This window comes from Paroedura picta, chromosome 1 (assembly GCF_049243985.1).
Source record: "Paroedura picta isolate Pp20150507F chromosome 1, Ppicta_v3.0, whole genome shotgun sequence".
Lineage (NCBI taxonomy): Eukaryota > Metazoa > Chordata > Lepidosauria > Squamata > Gekkonidae > Paroedura > Paroedura picta.
The window spans coordinates 172,686,232-172,707,669 of NC_135369.1; the positions used below are offsets into that span (position 1 = coordinate 172,686,232).

Genomic DNA, 21,438 nt, shown 5'->3' on the forward strand with positions numbered 1-21,438 from the left:
AATCTTCGGATAATTACAGATAAGGAACATCATTAATGGGCGGATGACATTCCAGTGTACCATTCCAGCTTGCCTCTCAGAGGTGTCTTAAGTATGATGGGCTGTTTAATCTCACTCCCAACCTTTGAAAGGGCAAAGATGCTGCGAACCAATGACATTTGCATCTAGGTCCTGGGGTGTGTTTGGCATTTTTTGCTCCCATAGTGGATATCAGTGTTTGGAAGAATATACTGAAAGCTTGGTAAATAGCAGCTGATATTCCAGTGAGAGTTCTGCTAGCATATTTCCTGAGTTTTCCATCATGCTTCACGCGAGCGCCAGAGAAAATCGGATGTCTCTTTGTATGCATGCGCAGTGTGGATGTTCTATCACTGCTGTTTGAGCCAAATGGACACACTCAGAGCCATGTTAACAATGTATGTTCAGTTCTATTTTATAATCTCAAGCCCATTATTATTATTATTATTATTATTATTATTATTATTATTATTATTATTATTATTATTATTGAAAAGCATAGAATAGTGCCTCTGTGTTGCTTTTGAAATTCCAGCAGTTCTTTCAGACCTATAGAACTGCGTTGCCATATGGGGTAGCTAAGGCAGAATAATTTTGCCATGAACAGTCTTTGAAACTGGATCTAAAAGTAATATTGGGTCCTGCTCATAGGATCAGGAGTGGTTTAAGGATTCACAGGGCCCGTAGCTACAGAACCAGTTTAAGGATTTGCGGAGCTCTAGTGGAGTACAATTGCAGCAGGAACAGCCAGACTGGGAATGGAGGGACCCTTCCACTCACAGTAGACTGGGGTGTAACTCGAAGTCTCCTTAAATAGGAAAAAGATGGGAGAAGAGAGCCTGCGGCCCTGATCCATGGGGGGAGACATCATGCAGGGCCCCTGGAATTGTGGGGCCCGTAGCATGCATTATATGGATAAACCGGACCTACACAGGATGGTATCTGCCAAAAGTTATTCCAGGTGCCAGTTTTTCCATGTGTACATGAAGAACATAAAAAGAGCCCTGCTGGATCAGACCCAAAGCCCATCTAGTCCAGCGTTCTGGTCACACAATGGCCAGCCAGCTGGCTTTCTCTAGGAAGCCCAGAACAGGTAGACTGCAGCAGCAGCTTCCCACCTGTGCTCCCCAGAAACTGATTTAAGGAGGCATATTGCCTCTGGTACTGGAGAGGTTAGTAACTATTGATAGCTGAGTCTTCCATCAATTTGTCCACTCACCTATTACACACATATACCTTTATTGGCACATCATGAGAGAGAAGATAAAATTAATATATCCATTGTATGCAATTTGCGGAAGTCAATACTGGACAAATATTAACTCTGTAATTTGTTCGCAACCTTATGGCAGATTGTAAAAATATTGCTACCTTCTCCATCAAAGATAACGTGCAAATCACAAATACGTTAGTATCATCGGAACAGCTAGCTTTTCTGGTTAAAAGTAGAGATAAAAATCTGTTCCACTTAATATTTCTGATAAGGCCTTGAAGGAGGACCGTGTCTCATGGCTTAAGTGCAACTCAGCGCTTAACACCCACTCAGAGCAGCTTTCCCACCCCTGAGTGTCTCTTCCTCCAACTGGCTTGCCTGTCCACGGCTTACAATCCATGGCTTGGAGAGCAATCAAAACAAGGAAAAACTGGTTGGATTCGGAGCAACTTAAATTGCTTTACATAATGCTTGTGAGTTTTAAAACCAGAATGATTCTTATAGCTGGAATGTTTTTATCTTTTTTTATAATATTTAAGTTATCAATGATTCTTTTATCTTGTTAATGCTAGATTTTTTTTATGTAACTTGTAATTTGACTACTGGTCTAGTACTGTAATAATAAAGACGACTTGGCTTGCCTGTCCAGTGGCCAGCCAATCGCCTTCTGCCCTCCACCCCAGACCACCCCCTCCTCCTTCCACTTCCCTCCGAGGCTCAGAGACTGCAGATCCCTGCTGCAGTATAGCTGCCTCTGCCGGTGAGTTCCCTGACCAAGGGCCTCCAGTCTGCAGCCTTTCCAGGTTGTATTCCTGAATGCACTGAGCTGGGCCCCTAATATCTACATAAAATGTGCAATACAATTAAACATGTAAAACAGATTCTATACATGGGCAAATTCTGCTAGTGTAACAACCTTTAAACTCAACAGTTCCTTCTTGTACTTGGTATGGTTATTTGTTAAATCTTTTTTATGAAGATGGTGTAAATTTTAATGATTCCTTAGACCAAACTTTAACAGTAGCACCCACGTGGCTATAAGTATCACCCCCCAAAATATAAATATTGATTAGTCAGCTAACGCTCTAGGCCCGAATTTAATCCCACCTGAACTTCTTAAAATAAATCCAGAGTGCTGGGCATAGCCTTTGGCCATCCTTTTTGCTCTGGTAGATTCCACAGGCCAAATGCCAGCCGCTTGGCTAAATGCACTGACCTTTTAAAGCCTTCCAAGTTGTTGGCCATGACCACATCTTGTGATAGAAAGCACCATAAATCAATGATGCACTGTGTGGAAAAAAATACTTCTTTTTGTCTGTCCCGAATCTCCCATCCTTCAGTTTCCATGGATGATCCCAAGCTCTAGTATTATGGGGGAGGGAGAAAAATTTATTCCTGTCCACTCTCTCCAGGCCATGTATTATTTTATAAACTTCTATACATGGTTCTACATTTTGAAAAGCATCCAGTGAACACAAGAAGTTACCGAATTTGCTGTTAAAATTGGTTACTAAGCATAAAGCACGGTGGAATCAGAATGGGCTAGTACGGGGGTCGTCAACCCCCGGTCCGCGGTCCGGTACCAGGCTGCAAAGGCCTCGGTACCGGGCTGCCAACAGCAGCACCTGCCTCTCCCCCCCCCCCGCTGCAGCGAGAAGCTCGCCAGGCCACGAGCAAAGCGGCCGCCAAAGTGGCTGCTTCACTTGCAACCCGGCTAACCTCTTGCTGTGAGGGGGGGGAAGAGGCAAGCACAGCCGCAGGCACGCTGGCGGACGCAAACACACATGCGCAGAGCTGCCGCACATGTGCGTTTGTGCCCCCTGCTGGCACAAACATACATGTGCAGCAACTGCGCATGTGCTTTTGCACGCAGCAGCCGCGCATGCGTAGTGCCCGGGCTGCTGGCTCCCCCCCATCCCCGGAGGCGGTCCTCAATTGCAAAAAGGTTGGGGACCGCTGGTCTAGAATACGGCTTCCTATGACAGCCAACTGGATTCATTAGAAGGCCCGCAAGCTGAGGGCCAGAATCCGACTTTACGTGTCAAAATCAACTTGAACTGAACTCAGAAGCAACCTGGCAATCGATGGAGCCATTTTAAAATGGGCAAGTTGTGTTCCCGTCTTCTAGCCTCTGGAAATAACAGGGCTGCTGTACTCTGGAAGAGCTGCAGTTTCCATGTTGCGTTCAAGGGCAGCCCAATGTAGAACACGTTCATGAATCCAAGCATGAGGTTTAAAAAGCACAGATCGCTAGGGCCGGAGTGGTGGATTCTAAGCAAGGAGAGAACTTGCAAAAAACAGAACGCTCCTGAACGAAAGCAATCTTGGCCCCTGAACCAACATGCTTTTCAAACATCAGGGTTGGGTCCATGTAGATTTAACTGCTGCCGTTATCTTCTTCCACACAGATGGCAGCTGCTGTCTTATATTTTAATAGCAAAGTGGGATATCTTGAGATACTCAAATCCAGTGACTGGAGCTGTGGACAGGCAAGACAGATATTTCGACAAACCTGAAAAGGGCCCCAGGTTTGCAGGAAAATGTGAAATCTAAAACAAACAAACAAAAATACACTAGGCAGCTTTAAAAAGCCAAAAGTGATAAAAGAAGCACCTGTAGCTTTAAAAGACCAGTTCCATCAGCAGCTGTTGATAGGCACCCACAGCATCCCAAAGCTTGTTGATAAAAGACAGGGAGAGGCCTGTTTTGGCCTTTGAGGGAGGTTTCCTGGGCCAGGCCTGACAAGGTTTGCCAGCTTCAGCTAGGGACATTCCTAGAGAGCTTTGTGGCGGAGTCTGAAGAGAGCAGGATGCAGGATGCAAATCCATAGAGCAGGTAGTCCATGGACATCTGGAGGGCCACAGTTTGACTACCCCTGCCATAGAATCTCCAAAGCAGTCATTTTTTCCAGGGGGACATGTCTCTGTTGTCTGGCGTTCAGTTGTAATTCTGGGGGATCTCCCGGTCCCACCTGGAGTTTGACTGCCCTTGGCTTGACAGCACCCTCTGGGTGACTTGATACCCCCTGACTTGCATGACTTACCTAGGCCTGGCTGCCTGCTACTATTCAACAACAGCCACCCTTTGAAAGCCAGAGTGGTGGAGTGGTTAGATCAGCCTTACTCAACTTTTTAATCTCTGGTTGCTGGCACTGTGTCCATAACACCTTATGAATCCCCCAATTTCTATGGTCTTCACTATCTGGCCTGTTCCGGTTTGCTGGCAGTGTCTGTCCCATCCTTGCTATACGATAGCCTTGCTAATGGAGATATCAGGGACCAAGCTACATAGGCCATCAAGTCACAACATATTTATGGTGGATCCAGCAAAGGGCTTTCAAGTCAAATGAGAAACAGATATGATCTGCCTCCATCTGCTCAGTCTTCCTTGCTGGTTTCCCATTCAAACAGCAACCTTGCTTAGCTTCTGAGATCAGGCTACATTAGATAGCACCTTTTCTTCTAGGGCAGCCTTTCTCAACTTCTTTAGCATCGAGAAACCCCCTGAAACATTCTTCAGTCTTTGAGAAACCCCAGAAGTGGCGTGATCTGGCAGAATATGGTTGGGAAGCAGAACTGTGTTCAGGCCCATGCTGACTGAGTGATTTTGGACCAGGCTAGATTTTCAACCTAACCTGACTCACAGGGTTGATGTGCAGTTAAGCAGAAGAGAATCATGTAAGCTATTTTGGTCCTCACTGTGGTGAAAGACAGCGGTTTTCTAGACAGAAGCTGCAGGGGAAGGAGACAGAAAGCTGAAGACAAGGGCTAGATGAAGGGTAGTTGGCTGTTAGGTAGGGCTGTGTATTCGGCTAATCCAAGCTTTAAAAAAAAAACGGAAAATACCTTATCGGTATTTTTCAGGTATTTATTCAGCTGGAATGCCTTCTCCTCCTTCTCTTCCCCTCCCCCCATTTTTTTGGCCATCAAAATGGCCAAGCCTGAAAAATCCCAATAATATTTAGGATTTTTTGGAACTGGCAGATAGCTAGAGTCAAAGTATTTAAAGAGACTGAGATCTCTTTAAATGCTTCTGAATCAGTCTCAGGCTTTCCTGTCCTTAGCTCAGAACTCCTGCAGATGCCCTAGGGCCAACAGACCCTTAGTTGGGAATCCCTGGCTTAGCTACTAAAACCCACATTAAACATGCAAGCGCCTTCCCCACATCATCCACAATCGCCTTGGTAGTGGCTGATGAGGCTTTTGCTGATGGGCAATCCAGCCCTTGGTTGCTTGCCCAAGAAATTCACCTATTTCCTCTTTGCTGCTTCTGCCTTTTGCATGGGAGTCGTATCCCGTCCCCTAGATCCAGCTCCTGAGTGTCCCTTGGTGTTAGAGCTACCATTACCTTGCTGGTGCACTCTCCATCAACAGGACCACAGTGAGAACCATCCTGAGGGCACAGTCCTGTGCTCCCATGCACATGTTGGGTGGGAAGGAGACAGGGTTGCCAACTCAAGGTTGGGGAATTTTTGGATGTTTGAGGGGTGAAGCCTGAGGAGGTGGGGTTTGAGGTGGAGGCCGAATCAGACAGGTACAATACCCTCCAAACTAGCCATTTCCTCCTCAAGAACTACCATTGTCATGGTCCAAGTGAAGGCTGGAGCTCACCTGGAATTACAACTGGTCTCCAGATGACAGAGATCAGTTCCCCTAGAGAAAATGGCTGCTCTGGAGGGTAGAATCTGTGGCGTTATACCCTTCAGAGGTTGCTTCCCTTTCCAAGCCTCACTGCCCCAAGGCTTCACCCCCAAATCACTATGAATTTCCCAGCTTGGTACTGCCAGTCCTAAGTGGAACTGGTCACTGTAGCCGGGAAATCCATTGTGACTCCTGGGCCCATTCCGCACACATAGGATAATGCCCTTTCAATGTGCTTTGTCAGCTGGATTTTCCTGTGTGGAAGAGGAAAACCTACTTCTAAAGTGGGTTGAAAGTGCATTATCTATTGTGTGCAGAATAGGCCCTCGAGAGCTGCCACTGCTGCTTTTGGACGGAGCAGATGGGAGGCTAGAACATTGATGGGGCAGAAAGAAAGAGTGATGGTGGGGGGAAGGAGAAAGAGAGCGATGAGTTGGAAAAGCAGAAAAAACAGTGATTGGGGCAGAGAGGAAGAGAGAGTAAAAAAGAGGTGGCAGAAGTAAGCAAAGGTGGGCAAAATTGGGAAACCAGCCTACAAGTTTCTTGCAGAACCCCACTTGTTCCTTTTCTGTAAGTAGAAAGCATGTTGTTACTGTTCTCTTGATGGCATTATCGGGGGGGGGGGGGGGATTAAGTTTGCCAAACAGTGACCAGACTCTTCATTGTAGTAGTTCTGTGATTAGTCCACAGCTCAGCAAACAGTGAACTATCCCTGCCTTAGAAGATTTCCATAGACCTAACAGATTAGAATCTGTCCTCAGTTCCTATCTACACATTTCATGCAATTTTTCTAAATAAGTCCTCAGTTTTCATTCTCACTGGAATTACGCATAAGCGATAATTACCATAGTTATATCCTACTTAGCCTTTCCTTCTCCCTGGCAATCGTCCTTACAATAATCTATTATTATAGGATACGGTAGGGTCCTCTTTCTAAACAAATATGCACCTTGAGTGGATTGGATAGCAATCTGCTGCCTGTGTTTATTTATTTATTTACAATGAGATCTCTTCATTTTTTTTTTAAATGCTCCGAAGGCAAGTGGAATAAGATAGATAGCAATGGTTAATTAAACTACTAACAAAACTGATAAAACAAGGAAGATAAACAGCAGTGGTTAAAATCTATCCCGCTCGTCCCAATCTGACTTAAAGCCCTGGAACCTTTAAAGTAGTCACGATACAAAATGCAATCAAAAACATCGATAAAAACCTTGAAAACATGTTGGAAAAAAACAGTCAATTTTGGGGAGGTGGATCATGCCCCATCGTACTGGCTTATAACTGATCTGTTCAGTTTCCTAATAAACCTTTGTTTACTCAGCTTTATAATGAAGGCCTTCTCCTAATAACTTTTTATTTCCTGAAATCAGGCTGTGCTGTTTAAGAAGAAGGTGGAACTGGATATGAGCTAATCAGAGCTGGTTCCTACACTGTCTTACGCTGCTGGTTGGTTGGTTGTTTCTCCCTTGTACTTCTCATTACCCCCCCGGATGCAGGCTTTTTTCCTCACCACCACCACCACGCTTGTACTGTCCTCTCTGTAATTTTCTGCCTGATGCTGGGCATTTTGTCAGAGGCTATCCTATAGAGTACTGGCTTCAAGGAGCAACGAGAGCTCTTGCCAGATGCCTGAAATCCTAGAAGTAGTTACTAATTGACCCTGTTGGCTGTTCAGCCCTCTCTCAACACTGCTAGGAATCCACAGTCACATGCTAGACAGCTGGTGTTCTCTTATCCCTATTTCTGTATGTCGGTCTTGGGATTCAGCTCTGCCTTAAGTACATGGGCAGATTTTCAGGCGTTTTCTTTTGACAGTAGATGTAATTTCCCTTCATTGCTTCTACTTTTGTTTAGACTTTTTATTAGTGAACAGTTGTTCACATCACAAGACTCTACTCATGCGTCTGTTTAGCATTTATTAATTTTTGGATGGTCATCATAATAATGGCCCATCACCGTTTAGAGCCAGCTTGGTATAGTGGGTAAGAGTGGCAGCCTATAGCCTGGGCTGGTTCTGCACTTACTTTATTTTTTCCATTGTCGATCCTGCTGAATTCAGATCGCTTTGAACCTGGGTCTTCCTCCTTGCTTTCCCCTGAATTGAAACAGAAAGTGTTCTGCACTTGATTGGGGAAGATCAGAGGGGGGGAGGGGGGCAGGTGAAATCCAGCTGGCATTAATTTTATTAAATTTATTTCTTCTCTTTTGACTGCCAGTGGAGAAGCCAAGTGCAGCCTGGGGCTGCTCGTCTCTTTCTTTCCTTTCCTGAGCCAGGCCAGCAGCAACCTCACAGAACGAGGCAAATCTCTGTGTGGGCTTCTGGAGAGTAGTCACTTTAAAACAGATTCCAAAATGAGGGCAAAAATAAAACTTAAGAGGAAAGGCTTGCATCCAGGAACCAGGAGGTCTTTGAACTGACACCCAGCCAATCAGGGACAGAGTGCTTCTCTACCTCAGAGGGGAGGACGTTAATCCGGCAAAATGCAGATCTACACTTTAATACTGGGAGCCCTCAAAGTGGCTTGATCAATTATAGAAATTTATATCTGCTCCTGGATATTGTGGGGGAAAGGTAGGGTCACCGCAGATCAATCCTGCATGCTGCAGAGGGAAAATTTAAAGCACCCAAAATCAAAATGGAAATCAATTTCAACGCAGAGGGGAGGGATTTATTCAATCTGGGAGAGGATAGAAAACCACATGCAGACTCGACCCTGGAAAACAGAGTTTGCTTCTCTACTCCACGTGGACTAGTGACAATTCTTTTAGAGCTCTCTCAGTCTCTCCTCCCTCATGAGGCATCTGTTGTGGGGAGAAGAAGGGTAGGCGATTGTAAGCCACTTTGAAACATTTTCAGGCTGCAAAAAGCTGTTGTCTTTAGTTTCCTTTTTTAATCTACTTTCACCCATTGCTGAAATCTGGACAGGGTAGCCATGTTGGTCTGCTACAGCCATGACAGCCAACATCATAAAAATTGTGACATCATAAAAATTAATGTACTGTAATAAGGCAGCTAACTTTTTAGGGCTGCCAGTTTCCATGTGCGGTTTGGAGATCTTCAGAAAACAGGGCTCAGAAAAGGGGCCTTCAAAAAAGTGGCTGCTTTGGAGGATGAACTCTTTGTGATTATTCCCTGTTGAGACTCCTCTCCTTCCCAAACCCCTCCATTCCCAATGCTCCAATCTTAAGATTTCCAGGCGTTTCCGAACACAGTGTTGGCAAGCCAGGTTTGATTCCCTGCTCCCCCACATGCAGCCAGCTGGGTGACCTTGGGCTCCCCACAGCACTGATAAAGCTATTCTGACCGAGCAGTGATATCAGGGCTCTCTCAGCCTCACCCACTTCACAGGGTGTCTGTTGTGGGGAGAGGGAAGGGAAGGCAAGTGTAAGCCGCTTTGAGACTCCTTCGGGTAGAGAAAAGCAGCATATAAAAACCAACTCTTCTTCAGTAATCTCTCAGCCTTACCTCCTTCACAGGGTGTCTGTTGTGAGGAGAGGAAAGGGAAGGCGAATGTGAGCCGCATTGAGACTCTTTTGGGTAGAGAAAAGCTGCATATAAGAACCAACTCTTCTTCTTCTTCTATAACATGTTTCCATTCGAGAAATAGGTAACAGAAATCAGTTTCTTATTGTGGGGGTAAGGAGAAAACCTTAACTATGCGTGTGGTCCCCCCCGCTCAAGGGAAAGAAAGCTATTTGCAAAGCAATTTTGGTGTTAAAATTTCTGAAAAGCAATCAAATAAATTTATAATCATAATGAGTACTTTCCCATCTGTGTCACCTGAGGCTCACAGCCCCGTAAGGAAGCAAAAAACAAAATGTGTTGAGCGTTGTCTGTGTCCCTCCCTCCCTTCAGGTTTCTGTAATTTAGAAGTCCTGACCTGAGGTCACTTGATACAATATTCTTCCTTCCTGCGACCAGCGAGTAAAATCTCATTCCCTTCCCCTCTTTATGAAATAAAGCAGACAAGCTGAATATTGGAAGGCGTTTTAGGGCGCCCAAGCCTGCTTAAAGCCAGGCCTGTACAAAGGCATCTGAGAGACCGCGCTAACTGCTTGTAAGAAATAAAAGCAAAATTCTGCTATTAAAACACCAAAGGGAGATGTTCTTTCTTTGATGCAACAAAAGAATATGAAGGCAGGGAATTAGCCTCCTGAGGAGTTATTGTTTCTGCCTTGAGGAAGCCCAGAAGAATATCCCTGTGGGCTTCTGAGGTGAAGTTTCAAGATCTCTTTTGTTAGATTAATGTGCCTTCCACAAAGTCACGTTAGCTCAAAAGGGCCTGTGAAAATGCGATCAGCATACATGGAGTGTTTGTATATGAGAGAGCTTTATGTGTCAATAACAGGCGTGCACAGTTTTGGATTTTGCAGGCAATAAAAGGAGGAAGGGTGCGCAGGAAAGGCTGTCAAATTACAGTAATGGTACAGTTGAGAGAATGCCAGCGGATGGCTTTTTTTAGCTTTCAAGTGAATCCACTCCTATCCTTCTAAAGAACCCCTCAGATGAAACGGTATTTTCTCATAGAAATGCTTGTGCTTTTTTTCGGTTTTCATGTCGTGTAAGTAGATTATCTAGCAGACTACTGCTGTTCCTCAGAAGAGTTTTTGTTTAACACCCTGATACTTGCTTGGTGCTTTGGCTTTCAGGAAGTTGGGGGAGATCTTCATCCTTATCCTCTCCCTCTCTCATGTACAAGGTGGAGCTGCCCAGGTCACTTGGAGATTGCAACTCAGTACTTGAAAGGCCTTAAGCAGCCTTTCCCAGGACCTCTTGTATAATTACTGGGAATAGGGGATCTATCCGACGCTCTGAATACTTACAGGCTCACAATCATAGAAGAAGATAAAATACAATAAAAAGACTTGGCAGTTCTGACTTCTTTCCTCAGCAGAGTGAAGACTTATTGTAAACTCAGAGGGATATAACTGTGCTTACAGTCATACTGTTAAAAAAGGAAAGACCCATATTGACTGTCTTAAAAGCCTAAGGCAGGGGTAGTCAAACTGCGGCCCTCCAGATGTCCATGGACTACAATTCCCATGAGCCCCTGCCAGCGAATGCTGGCGGGGGCTCATGGGAATTGTAGTCCATGGACATCTGGAGGGCCGCAGTTTGATTACCTCTGGCCTAAGGGTTGTTATTAAAATTGATACACCTTGTGCTCTCATGTATACCTAGTGTGAGATGAGAAGAATATACCAAACGGTATGCTAGGAAGAACACCCCTTTGTATATCTTCTTGTCAGCCAGTGTACTTCAGTTGGGAGGGGCTGTGAGCATCTGCTGAGGAAGTCCCAGGTTCGATCCCCAGCATAGGCAATGAGTAGTTATGTTAGGAGGTGATACAGCTAGGCCTGTACATAACACCCTGTAGAACTGCTTTCCATCTGAGTAGACAATGCCAATTTGGGTAGGCCAAGGGTCTGATTCAGTATGGCAGCTTCATGTGTTCATGTGTCCTCTGTGTGTTATGCACAATCTGGGCTTTGGTGTAAAATCTGTTGCTTGGTTAAGGAGTCTTGAGGTTACAAAGTTCAGTTTGAACATGAGCAACTGGTGTCTGCTACACGGGAGAGATCTTTGGTTGGCATTCCAGTAGTAACAAGGATGGGACTTCTTTGTCCTACGGTGTCCCACTCTATGGCTTTTGTTTTGTTCTAGTGCTCTGAACTCTGTGGTGGCACCTGGATCTTCTCTTTCCTGATGTAGCCTTCAAAATATTCTAAGTCAGTTGCAGCAGCTTATGCCAATTAAGTATTGTTAAGCTGAGTCTTCTGATTTGAGCACAGAATTCAGCTTTCCCTGGATTTCTTTTAGCTGAGAGTGGGCTCAGCTACAGATTTATCACACAACCTGACCATGGAGAGCCACTTCCATCCAGCATTTCTCAACTTTTTTACCATTGAGAAACTCCTAAAACAGTCTCCTGGCTTTGAGAAACCCCAGAAGTGGCACAATCATGCAGAATATGGTTGAGAAATATCACTGTGTACACACCCACCTGGGGCTCCTCCCCTCCCCACCCCTCCCAGGCCCATCATTGGCCATTTTGAGCGGGGAGGAGCAGGCCAACATGACTTTTGCCTGCCATCTTGTTGCTGTTATATTGTTTTATTGTTAATATTAGAGGGCAGCGTGTTGATTTTATTGTTTTATTGTATCGGGGGCTATCAAGCCCATTTTATTCGATAATAATCAAATAATAATAAATAGGTAAAGGTAAAGGTATCCCCTGTGCAAGCACCATGTCTGACCCTTGGGGTGACGCCCTCTAGCGTTTTCATGGCAGACTCAATACAGGGTGGGTTGCCAGTGCCTTCCCCAGTCATTACCGTTTACCCCCCAGCAAGCTGGGTACTCATTTGACCGACCTCGGAAGGATGGAAGGCTGAGTCAACCTTGAGCCGGCTGCTGGGATTGAACTCCCAGCCTCATAGGCAGAGCTTTCAGACGGCTGCCTTACCACTCTGCGCCACAAGAGGCTCTTTAATAAATATCACTTGATAAATGTTTGGCAATTAAAAAAAAATAATTAACTCCCACCCATTCAGAAAACCCTTCCAGGGCTGCCAAGAAACCCCAGGGCTTCACAAAACCCTGGCTGAGAAAGCCTGGAATAGACAGTACTGACCTTAATGGTCCAATGGTCTGATTCAGTATAAGATACATATATTTGTTGTCGACAAGCTGCAGAATCCAGGGTTGTTCTCGGAACATGAAAATACACGCTCCATAGAAAAGTGTGCTGCTCATCTAGCCAGCTTGTGGTGGTTAAGAGTGGCAGCTTCTAATCAGGCGAGCTGGGTTGGATTCCCGGCTTCTCTACATCCAGCCAACTGGGTGACCTTGGGCTACTCACAGTCCTGTTAGAACTGTTCTCACAGACCTGTCAGAGTTCTCTCAGCCCCAACGACTTCACAGGGTGTCTGCTGTGGGGAGAGGAAGGGAAGGCGATTGTCGGCCGCTTTGAGACGCCTTTGGGTAGTGATAAACAGGGTATAAAAAAACAACTGTTCTTCTAGCTGTGAGGATAAAATCAGTTTCCAGTGTATAACTGTGCAGGCATGCCACACTAACTGAAGAAACAACAAGAAACAGTTTGAGAACTCCCCTTTGGTCAGTTTATTGCTGTGATGTTATAAGTGCATATGTTATAAGTGCATACCTGCAGACTAAGAAACCATTTTAACATCAAGGGCCTTTGTCCCTAAATCTGCCTTTGGATAAACATCCTCCAGATGGCACCTGGAGCTCTCCTCCTATTACATTTGATCTCCAGGTGACCCAAGTCAGTTCCCCTGGAGAAAATAGCTGCTTTGGAATCCAGACTCCAAGGCATTATACCCCTCTGAGGTCCCTCCCCTCCCTTCACCCTGCATTTCCCAGGCTCCACCCCTAAAATCGCCAGGTATTTTCCAATCCAGAGGTGGCAAGCCTACACCCCCCCCCCCAACAATCTTAGCAGGCCCATTGTTTACTACAGGCTTGTCTTCTAGAGTTCATCCATATGAACTCGTTAACGGCTGCAAATGTGACCCCAAAGATCTGTGAGCCAGTGTGTTAACAGTGTTTTCGTAAACAGATAATAATAATGTTACTAGCTAGAACTACCTTGCACAAAGCAAACTTTCATGTTTGCAAATGTGGTTGCCTTAATCCAGTTACCTAAAACCCTGTTTTTACAATTTATTAACAGAGTCATATCTCATTTTTTCCCTCTATGTCTTAATGGTGAGATGCAAAGCGAACAGCATAAACTTATCCAGAGTGACTCCGGTCTTTGACCGTTTACTGAGATAGGCTTAGATTGGAGTAATTCTGAAAATGACACAATTTTTGAGTAGGTATTATTCAGCGCTTAAACCCTTCTCCTCCCACTTACAATCTGAAATAATATAGACCCACCACACTGGGCTTCTCCTTTGCTCTTTACAGAAATGTGGGTGCATGTTCAAGAAAGAAGCTGTGGACCCTGGACATTCAACCTTTGAAGGTCCTATCTGTCATCAGTTGGGTTTTTATGGTTCCAGACCTTGGAATTACCCAGGGCCTTTTTTGCAGCTGCAGGGAGAAGGCAAAAGGGACGATTCCCCTTCCTCCACTCAGTTCTTTGGCATCAATAGAGAGACATATTGTTCAGCCACAGTGGCGGCACAGGTCTCCCGATCAGGACACTTCAGGTTGGCTGCAGGGCACAGAGTTTCCAGGCTGAAACTTGGCCCATTCTGCACACATAGGATAATGCACTTTCAATGTGCTTTGGCAGCTGAATTTTCCTGTGCGGAACAGAAAAATCTACTTCTAACGTGGATTGAAAGTGCAATATCTATTGTGTGCAGAATAGGCCCTGCATAGCTTCCAGGCTCTCCCTCCCCCTTCAGCCTCCTTAGTCCTCTCTTCAGTCAGCTCTGGCTGTCGCATCCAATCATTCCTGGATCTTGGCGATTTGTGTTTACATTTTGTTTAAGTTTCAGTTGCGTGAGGTCTCTCATCACAGCTTTATGTAAGCTGTCTTTACACTGGGCCTGATCCAGTTTGAGGTGAGGCTGAGCCTGCATGCCTGCCACCTGTGGCCCGGGGACCACTTTAAGGGGGCTTGGAGGTGAGGATGTTCAATGATGCGCCCAACTCAGGGACTGTTGCACAGCTCTCATCCTCGGGCCGCAAGGGAGCCACACAATGGCTTGCAGCCATGTGTACCATCCAACGGAGGCTCAGCCAACAGTGAGGCTAGGTGGACAGTCAGAGCCATCAGTCAGCAGGGAGGGTTGCCTGATGTTTGATCCCTGCCCCAGGTTGCATCAGTGCTCCAGGGATTGTTTACAATAAAAACTGTGGCTTCTTTTATTCCAGTTATGTGTGCATCTTCATCTTTATTGTTCCCTTTTGGATCCTCCCTTCTCTCCCCTTAGGACAGGCTTTCTCAACGGCCCATTATGCACGGAGTGGAAGGTCCACATTGGGGGTGAAAAGGCGGCGGCTAAAATCACCAATTATGCACACCGCAGGCGGCAACCAGGCGCAGAGTCACCGAAAAAGTCGCGTTAGCGAGATGCGGAATAAAGTGGAGCTTCCCGGGACCAGGGCGCAACCAGAAGCAGCTCCAGAGTAGCCACGTGCATAATCGGATACTCTGGGTTTTGCCGCCGTTGTGTTCCGTTCCGTGCGTAAGCAGTTTGCTTCGCTTCTTCCTCCTCTGCGTTCTCCATGCCGCCGTTTCAGCAGCCGTGCATAATAGGCCAACCAGGGTTTCATGAAACCCAGTGTTTCTTGGCAGCCCTGGAAGGATTTCCTGAATGGGTGGGAGTTTTATTTATATATAATGTTAAACATTATCAGGTGATATGATCATATATAGGCATATTGACCCACCCTCTCTCCTCCCCAAATGACCAATGATGGACCTGGAGGGGGGGAAGGGAAGGGGAGGGGTCCCAGGTGGGCGTGTCCACAGCTATGCTTTCCAACCATATTCTGCACGGTCATGTCACTTCTGGGGTTTCTTGAAACCTGAAGAATGTTTCAGGGGGGTTTCTCAGTGGTGAAAAAGTTGAGAAAGGGTGCCTTAGGACCACAATAACCTGTGGCCTGAAGATGTGTGTGGGAGGGGTACCACTAAAAAACATTGTGGAATACTTACCATCTCTGCATAAAGAATTCTGTATCAGTCTGTTACTTTGGAAAAACCTATGTTTTATTAAAATGTGCTGCCATTCAGTATCTGGAAATAATTTGACAGGTGCATTTCAGCTGCAAAGCCCTGCCTTGTTCTCATAGATGATAATTCATAGCTGGAGGTGTGGAAAGGGTTGGATCCGAGCCACTGTGTGTTAAAGGGGAAGGCCGGTTAACTTTTTAAAAGGGAAGTTTGGAACTGAAGAACAAACTCATCAGCAAAAAGACCTTCCTTGTTTTCCTCCCTCTAGACTCGGAGGTTTCAAGAAACGTGACTTATCTATAAGTAAGGGGACATATAAATACAAAACAAATAAACAACAAGCTTGGGAAACTGATCTCGGTGTTCCTTTCCATTGACAGATAACAAATATGCTCCCGCCATCACCCTCAACGGTTTCATCTTTATCCTCGGAGGAGCCTACGCACGAGCAACTACCATCTATGACCCCGAAAAAGGCAATATTAAAGCAGGCCCCAACATGAACCACTCCAGGCAGTTCTGCAGGTGAGACAAAATAAATTATCGTTGCATTACCAACATCTCAATATTTCTCTGCTGGAGACAATTATTCCATTAGAGTGAGAAGCACAGTGGGAACAGAGCATTCCTCTTTACTCATTCTGAGAGTGTATGTTTTAAGGTTGTAATGTTCTCTAGGGCATAGTAATAGAAACCTCAGGTTAATTATCTGTCTAGTATTCACTCAGAATGCTTTCTCTGACTCTCACTAAACATCAGCGTGTCTCAGATATGACACCAAGTCCCTGCTTCATCATATGTTATTGTGAACTTTAATGGCATCAGGACTGAGTGTGTCCCTTTTTCTTTTACCGAATTATGGTTGAAGGTGGTCATGTCAGAAGATGATCTCATTTGTATATTTCTTATAAAAATGGCTCTGTAATTGGGTAAGCCCTATTTCCCCAAACTGACCACTCCACAGGTGAATCATCACAAAAGAAGCTGAACTAGAATATGAATGCTAATGGGAAGCTTTGGTGGCCATGTGTAGCTCCCAGTTCTTATGGTCTGCTGGTGTGTTATCCAGTGGTCCCAACCATTTTCGGGCTGGATGGGGAACACCATTTTATACTATTTTAAAAGGCATTCTCAGCCTGGAAAGGCTTCCTAAATGGGTGGGTGTTAATTAATTTTTCATATATTTTTAAAATTTGTTAAACATTTATCTGTTGATATGACCACATGTGGTCATGTCAACTCCCCCCTCCCGCAAAAGGGCCAATGATGAGCCTTGGAGGGGGTGGGAAGCGGAAGGGACTCAGGTAGGTGTGTATACAGCTATGCTTCCCAACCGTATTCTGCACAATCACACCACTTCTGGGTTTTCTTGAAGCCTAAAGAGTGTTTCAGGGGTTTCTTAAAAAGTTGATATATATTAAAAAGCGTTTACTGGTATATTTTTATTTTACTTATTTTTTATTAATTGCATTTTTATTCCAACATTCCCAATATAGCTGGTTTGTGATGGTTTACAAATCATTAATATACATGTTATAAAACATCAGTAAAACATCATAAAACAACAAGATCCCTACACAATACACTAAAATACAAGTACAAAACCGGCGGTATTATAAACAATCTCCTCTTCAGCAGACTGCTGCTTTGGCCTTCAAACAGTCATGCCATCTCTACTTCACATAATATAACAATAGCAATGATAATAATACCGGGGAGTAGTTTACCCTGTGTGCCCAGGCAGGGTCTAACACCCTAGCCCGGAAACCCTGGGGGGGCAACCCATTCTTAAACCCCGAGCTCTCCACCTAGCCTCAACCAAATGCCTAGCAGAAGACCTCTGTCTTGCATGCTCTGCGGAACCCAAAGAGCTCCATCAGGTGGAATGAGCTCCGTAGCTATTCTGGGAGCGCATTCCACCACGTAGGGGCTAGGACTGAAAAAGCCCTGGCCCTGATCAAGGCCAGGCGTACCTCCCGGGGCCCCGGGATGGCCAGCAAGTTCATACCTGCAGAACGGAACACCCGGGGGGGGGGCATAAGCAGTTAAGGTCCCGCAAGTAGGTAGGACCCAAGCCACATATAGCCTTAAAGGTCAAAACCAGTACCTTGAACTTGATCCTGAAACAAACCAGAAACCAGTACAACTCTCAGGAGCAGCTGGACATGGGTCCTACAATGTGACCTAGTGAGGATCCATGCAGCTGCATTCTGTACCAGTTGCAATTTCTGGGTCAAAAACAAGGGTAGGCCCATGTAGAGAGAGTTGCTGACGTGTAATTTGGAAGTGACCGTTGAATGAATCACTGTGGCCAGGTGTTCCAAGGACAGGTAGGTTGCTAGTAGCCATGCCTGGCATAGATGGAAAAACACTGTGTGGGGTACCCCAGTGACCTGAGCCTCCAAAGAAAGGGGTCGGACACAAAGGGGTCGGACACCTCATCCCCCCCTACAGCAGTGGTCTGCAACCTTCCTAAGGCTGCGGACTGGCAGTGGTGGGGAGGGCAATCATGCGGCCGTGCATGTCGCGCATGCACGGCCTCACATGTGCAACACACGTGTGGCAGGTCCGCGCATGCGCATTTGCATCATGCGCGGCCGCAAACATGCATGCATGAAACTGCCATGCATGCACATTAACAGCCACACATGGCGCAAACACTCATGCGTGGACATGCTTCCCCCCACAAAATGACGCTTGCCGGGCCACAAGCTAATAGGCCGCTTTTGCTGCTGGTTTGCATGCGGCCTTGGAAGTTTCTTACTGGGGGGTGGGAGAGGGAGCCACGGCCCGGTGCCGGGGCCTTCGTGGCCCGGCACCGGGTGGCGGCCCGGTGGTTGGGGACCACCGCCCTACTGCAACCCTTTGTGACCTGTTCTCAAGAAAGCAGGTCAGCCATTTCAAGGCCATCCCCCTGATCCCAGTGTCAGTGATTATAGCTTGGAAATATCCCAAAATGTTTAGAAAATAGAACCACGGATAGCATCCTCCAGTCAGACAACCCGTGGCTGTACCTCTTGAATTAAGATGAAATCAGGTTTCCATTCTGCAAAACTCAGTTAACAGTTTTATGATTCTAAAAAACGGGAAAGAACGGTCGACTCCAAAACCACTTGATTTCCAAAGCAGAAAGCTATTGCTGGTTGAGCAGAAATCTTGTCGAGTTTTGAAAATATCACATTAAATGCAAGCCAAGCAGAAGAAGCTGTTAAGTTTTTTTTTCGTCCTGTGCCGAAACACTTGAAACTACAGCAAATAGATCTTGAATACAAGCTTAGCCACCAATCTTAACGAATCTCACGGATTGTTGACTATGTCACTGCATTTACAAAGGGACCCCCTGCTGAGAGCCGGCATCTGTTGTACCATTGCAGGGAGAGAGCTGGTTTGCGCACGAGGCTGTTCTAGGGCTGGTTCACTCATTTGCTCTATGAACATTATTTCATGTCCCGCTGCATTGAGAGGGGGAACACCCACCAATTTCTCTGCCATCTTGGCCCCCACTGTATAAAATTCCTGCCATCTGGTAGAGAAGAGAAAAAGAGCTTTTATACCCTGCATTTTACTACCCAAGGGAGACTCAAATTGGCTTATAACCACCTACCCTTCCTCTCCCCACAACAGACACCTTGTGAATTAGCTTAGGCTGAGAGAGTTCTGAAAAGAACCGTGATTGGTCCAAAGTCACCCAGCCCGCTGGATTTGGAGGAGTGGCGAATAGGGTTGTGCGCTTGCAGCCGTTTGAGCTCGAAGCAGCCAATGCCGCGGTGCAGGGGGGGAGGAGCGGCACTGGTGGCAAAACTCTGTGCCTGTGTGCGTGCGCCTAGTGGAATGCCGGCAGCACCGCCACCCCTCCCCCTGTACCATGGCACGGCACTGGCTGCTTTGGGCTCGAACGGCCTCTTTGGCGGCCAAAGCACACAACCCTAGTGGGGAATCAAGCCCTGTTCTCCAGATTAGAGGTCACCACTCTTGACCAGCTTGCTGGGAGCGGTGGTATACAAATTATACATTAAAAATATATAAATACATTTAAAAAAATAACCACTGCTTCACCAAAATGGTACTAATCCACGGAGACTTATGCTACAATATATTTGTTGACTACTCGGTTGTGTTGGACAGACTTACGACATGTAGGGAATTGTGTCTGTCATGAACAGCACTTCATCTTGCATGGACTTCCCTGCTTGTTGAAAGGGGAACGCCAATGAGAGTCTTGTGTGTGGGGACGATACACGTATTATTAAGGTTTTGCATGAGGGTATAATGAAACAGCCCAACACTGAGATCAAATTTAATTTATCTTACCACAACTTGTGATGTAATGTTCCCAGCTCCAGGTTGGGAAATGACTGGAGATTTGGGGGCTGGACCCTGGGCAGGGTGGAGTTTGGGGAGGGGAGGAATTTCAATGGGTTATAATGCCTGGCCTCAACAAGGGCCAGGGCCTTTTCTCTCCTGGCTCCTACCTGCTGGAATGATCTCCGTGAAGAGCTGTGGGTGCTGTCGGAGCTCTCTCAGTTCCACAGGGCCTGCAAAACTGAGCTCTTCCACCAGGTGTTTGTTTGAGGCCAGGTGAGGGCCCAGGGGCTAAGATTGGGCCCCCTCTCCCCTAGGGACAGAGGCCAGTATTAGACTGGCCCAGATTCCCAGATCAATCCATCCTATGCCCAATTATCCATCTGCCTGACTTTTTTTTTGCCCATCCAGTGAGCCTGCGTGGGAACAGTTGTCAATTATTATATTGCCATCTTTGTGAGTTATTGTTCTACAGGGGGTTTTAATGGTTTTAATGTATTGATTTGTACCTGAAATACTGTAAATCGCCGCAAGCCAGTTCTCCAAGGGCAGCGGTCATACAAATCTTAATAATAAACAATAATAACAATAATAACAATAATGCCATAGAGTCCACCTTCCCAAGTGGCCATTTTTTCCAAGTGAACTGATCTCTGTTGCTTGAGATCAGATGTAGACTTAAATGGTCTCCAGCCATCACCTTGAGGTTGGTAACCTCAAGTGTATTTAAACAAATTGCAGTCAAGGGCCCAAGCAGCTTCCCTGTTAGAGGGATAAGAAAACGTTTTAAAGAAATGAATAAAATACACATCTGTCATGTAAAAGCATAACCACGGATCCATCTTGAAGGGCCTGACTTTCTTTCATCAGGTTTAGTCATTTCACCTGCTTTTCAGGCCTTGCATTCGTGAGAATCTCCCAAGAAATGCCTGGGGGGGGCGGGGAAGCGTAAGAAAAAGCCTTTCGGTTTTATTTGTGGAATGAAAGTATGGCTAGGAAATCACCATGCAACGCAAATCTCGTTTTGTCTCTTTTTTATTATCATTATCATTGAAAGACTGCCCCCTCTTGGCTGCCGAGAGAATTTTGCCCGGGAGCAACGTTGCCGGAGCACATAGACGAATATCACAGGCCAAATCCCAGCCAAAGCCACTGTGTTCCTGCTGCTGCCATGCTAATTACAGATTTTCATTGTTCCTCCGTGTTAACAAGAATGAAATTGAATGCAGGAGAACCCTACTGTGTCCAGGCAGGAGTTAATTATGTTTTTTTCCTCTAAAGATTGTAAACCAGAAGCAAATGGTGTGACACAACTGACATAACTTCCCTTGGTAATTCATTTCATTCGTTATGTGGGAATGTTTTTTTTTAAACAAAACAAAAAGGGATATTCTTCAACCACATTAAAATTACTTTGATCTGAATGGCTCCTAATGCAATATTTCTTTGGCCAGGAACGTAGAAAGCCTGTCAGACTGCAATCTGGCCTTGAGCGGGAGATTTTATCCGAGACACAAGAAAACCGTTCTTAATTCATTTCCCATTTGAAAACCTGCAGAAGTACAGCACCTACTTCCCTGCATCAGGCTTTTAATTCAGA

The 21,438-nt window shown here is 45.7% G+C and overlaps 1 protein-coding gene across 7 annotated transcripts in view; it reads left to right on the plus strand.

Moving 5' to 3' along the window:
• The window catches only part of KLHL29 (kelch like family member 29), a 562,720-nt gene that overhangs the window by 524,928 nt on the left and 16,354 nt on the right, over positions 1-21,438 (plus strand). For all 7 annotated transcript variants that reach the window (XM_077311762.1, XM_077311771.1, XM_077311715.1 and 4 more), the window contains one exon: positions 15,917-16,061. In XM_077311762.1, the coding sequence (XP_077167877.1) occupies positions 15,917-16,061 (145 nt within the window). The remainder of the gene's footprint in view (positions 1-15,916; positions 16,062-21,438) is intronic.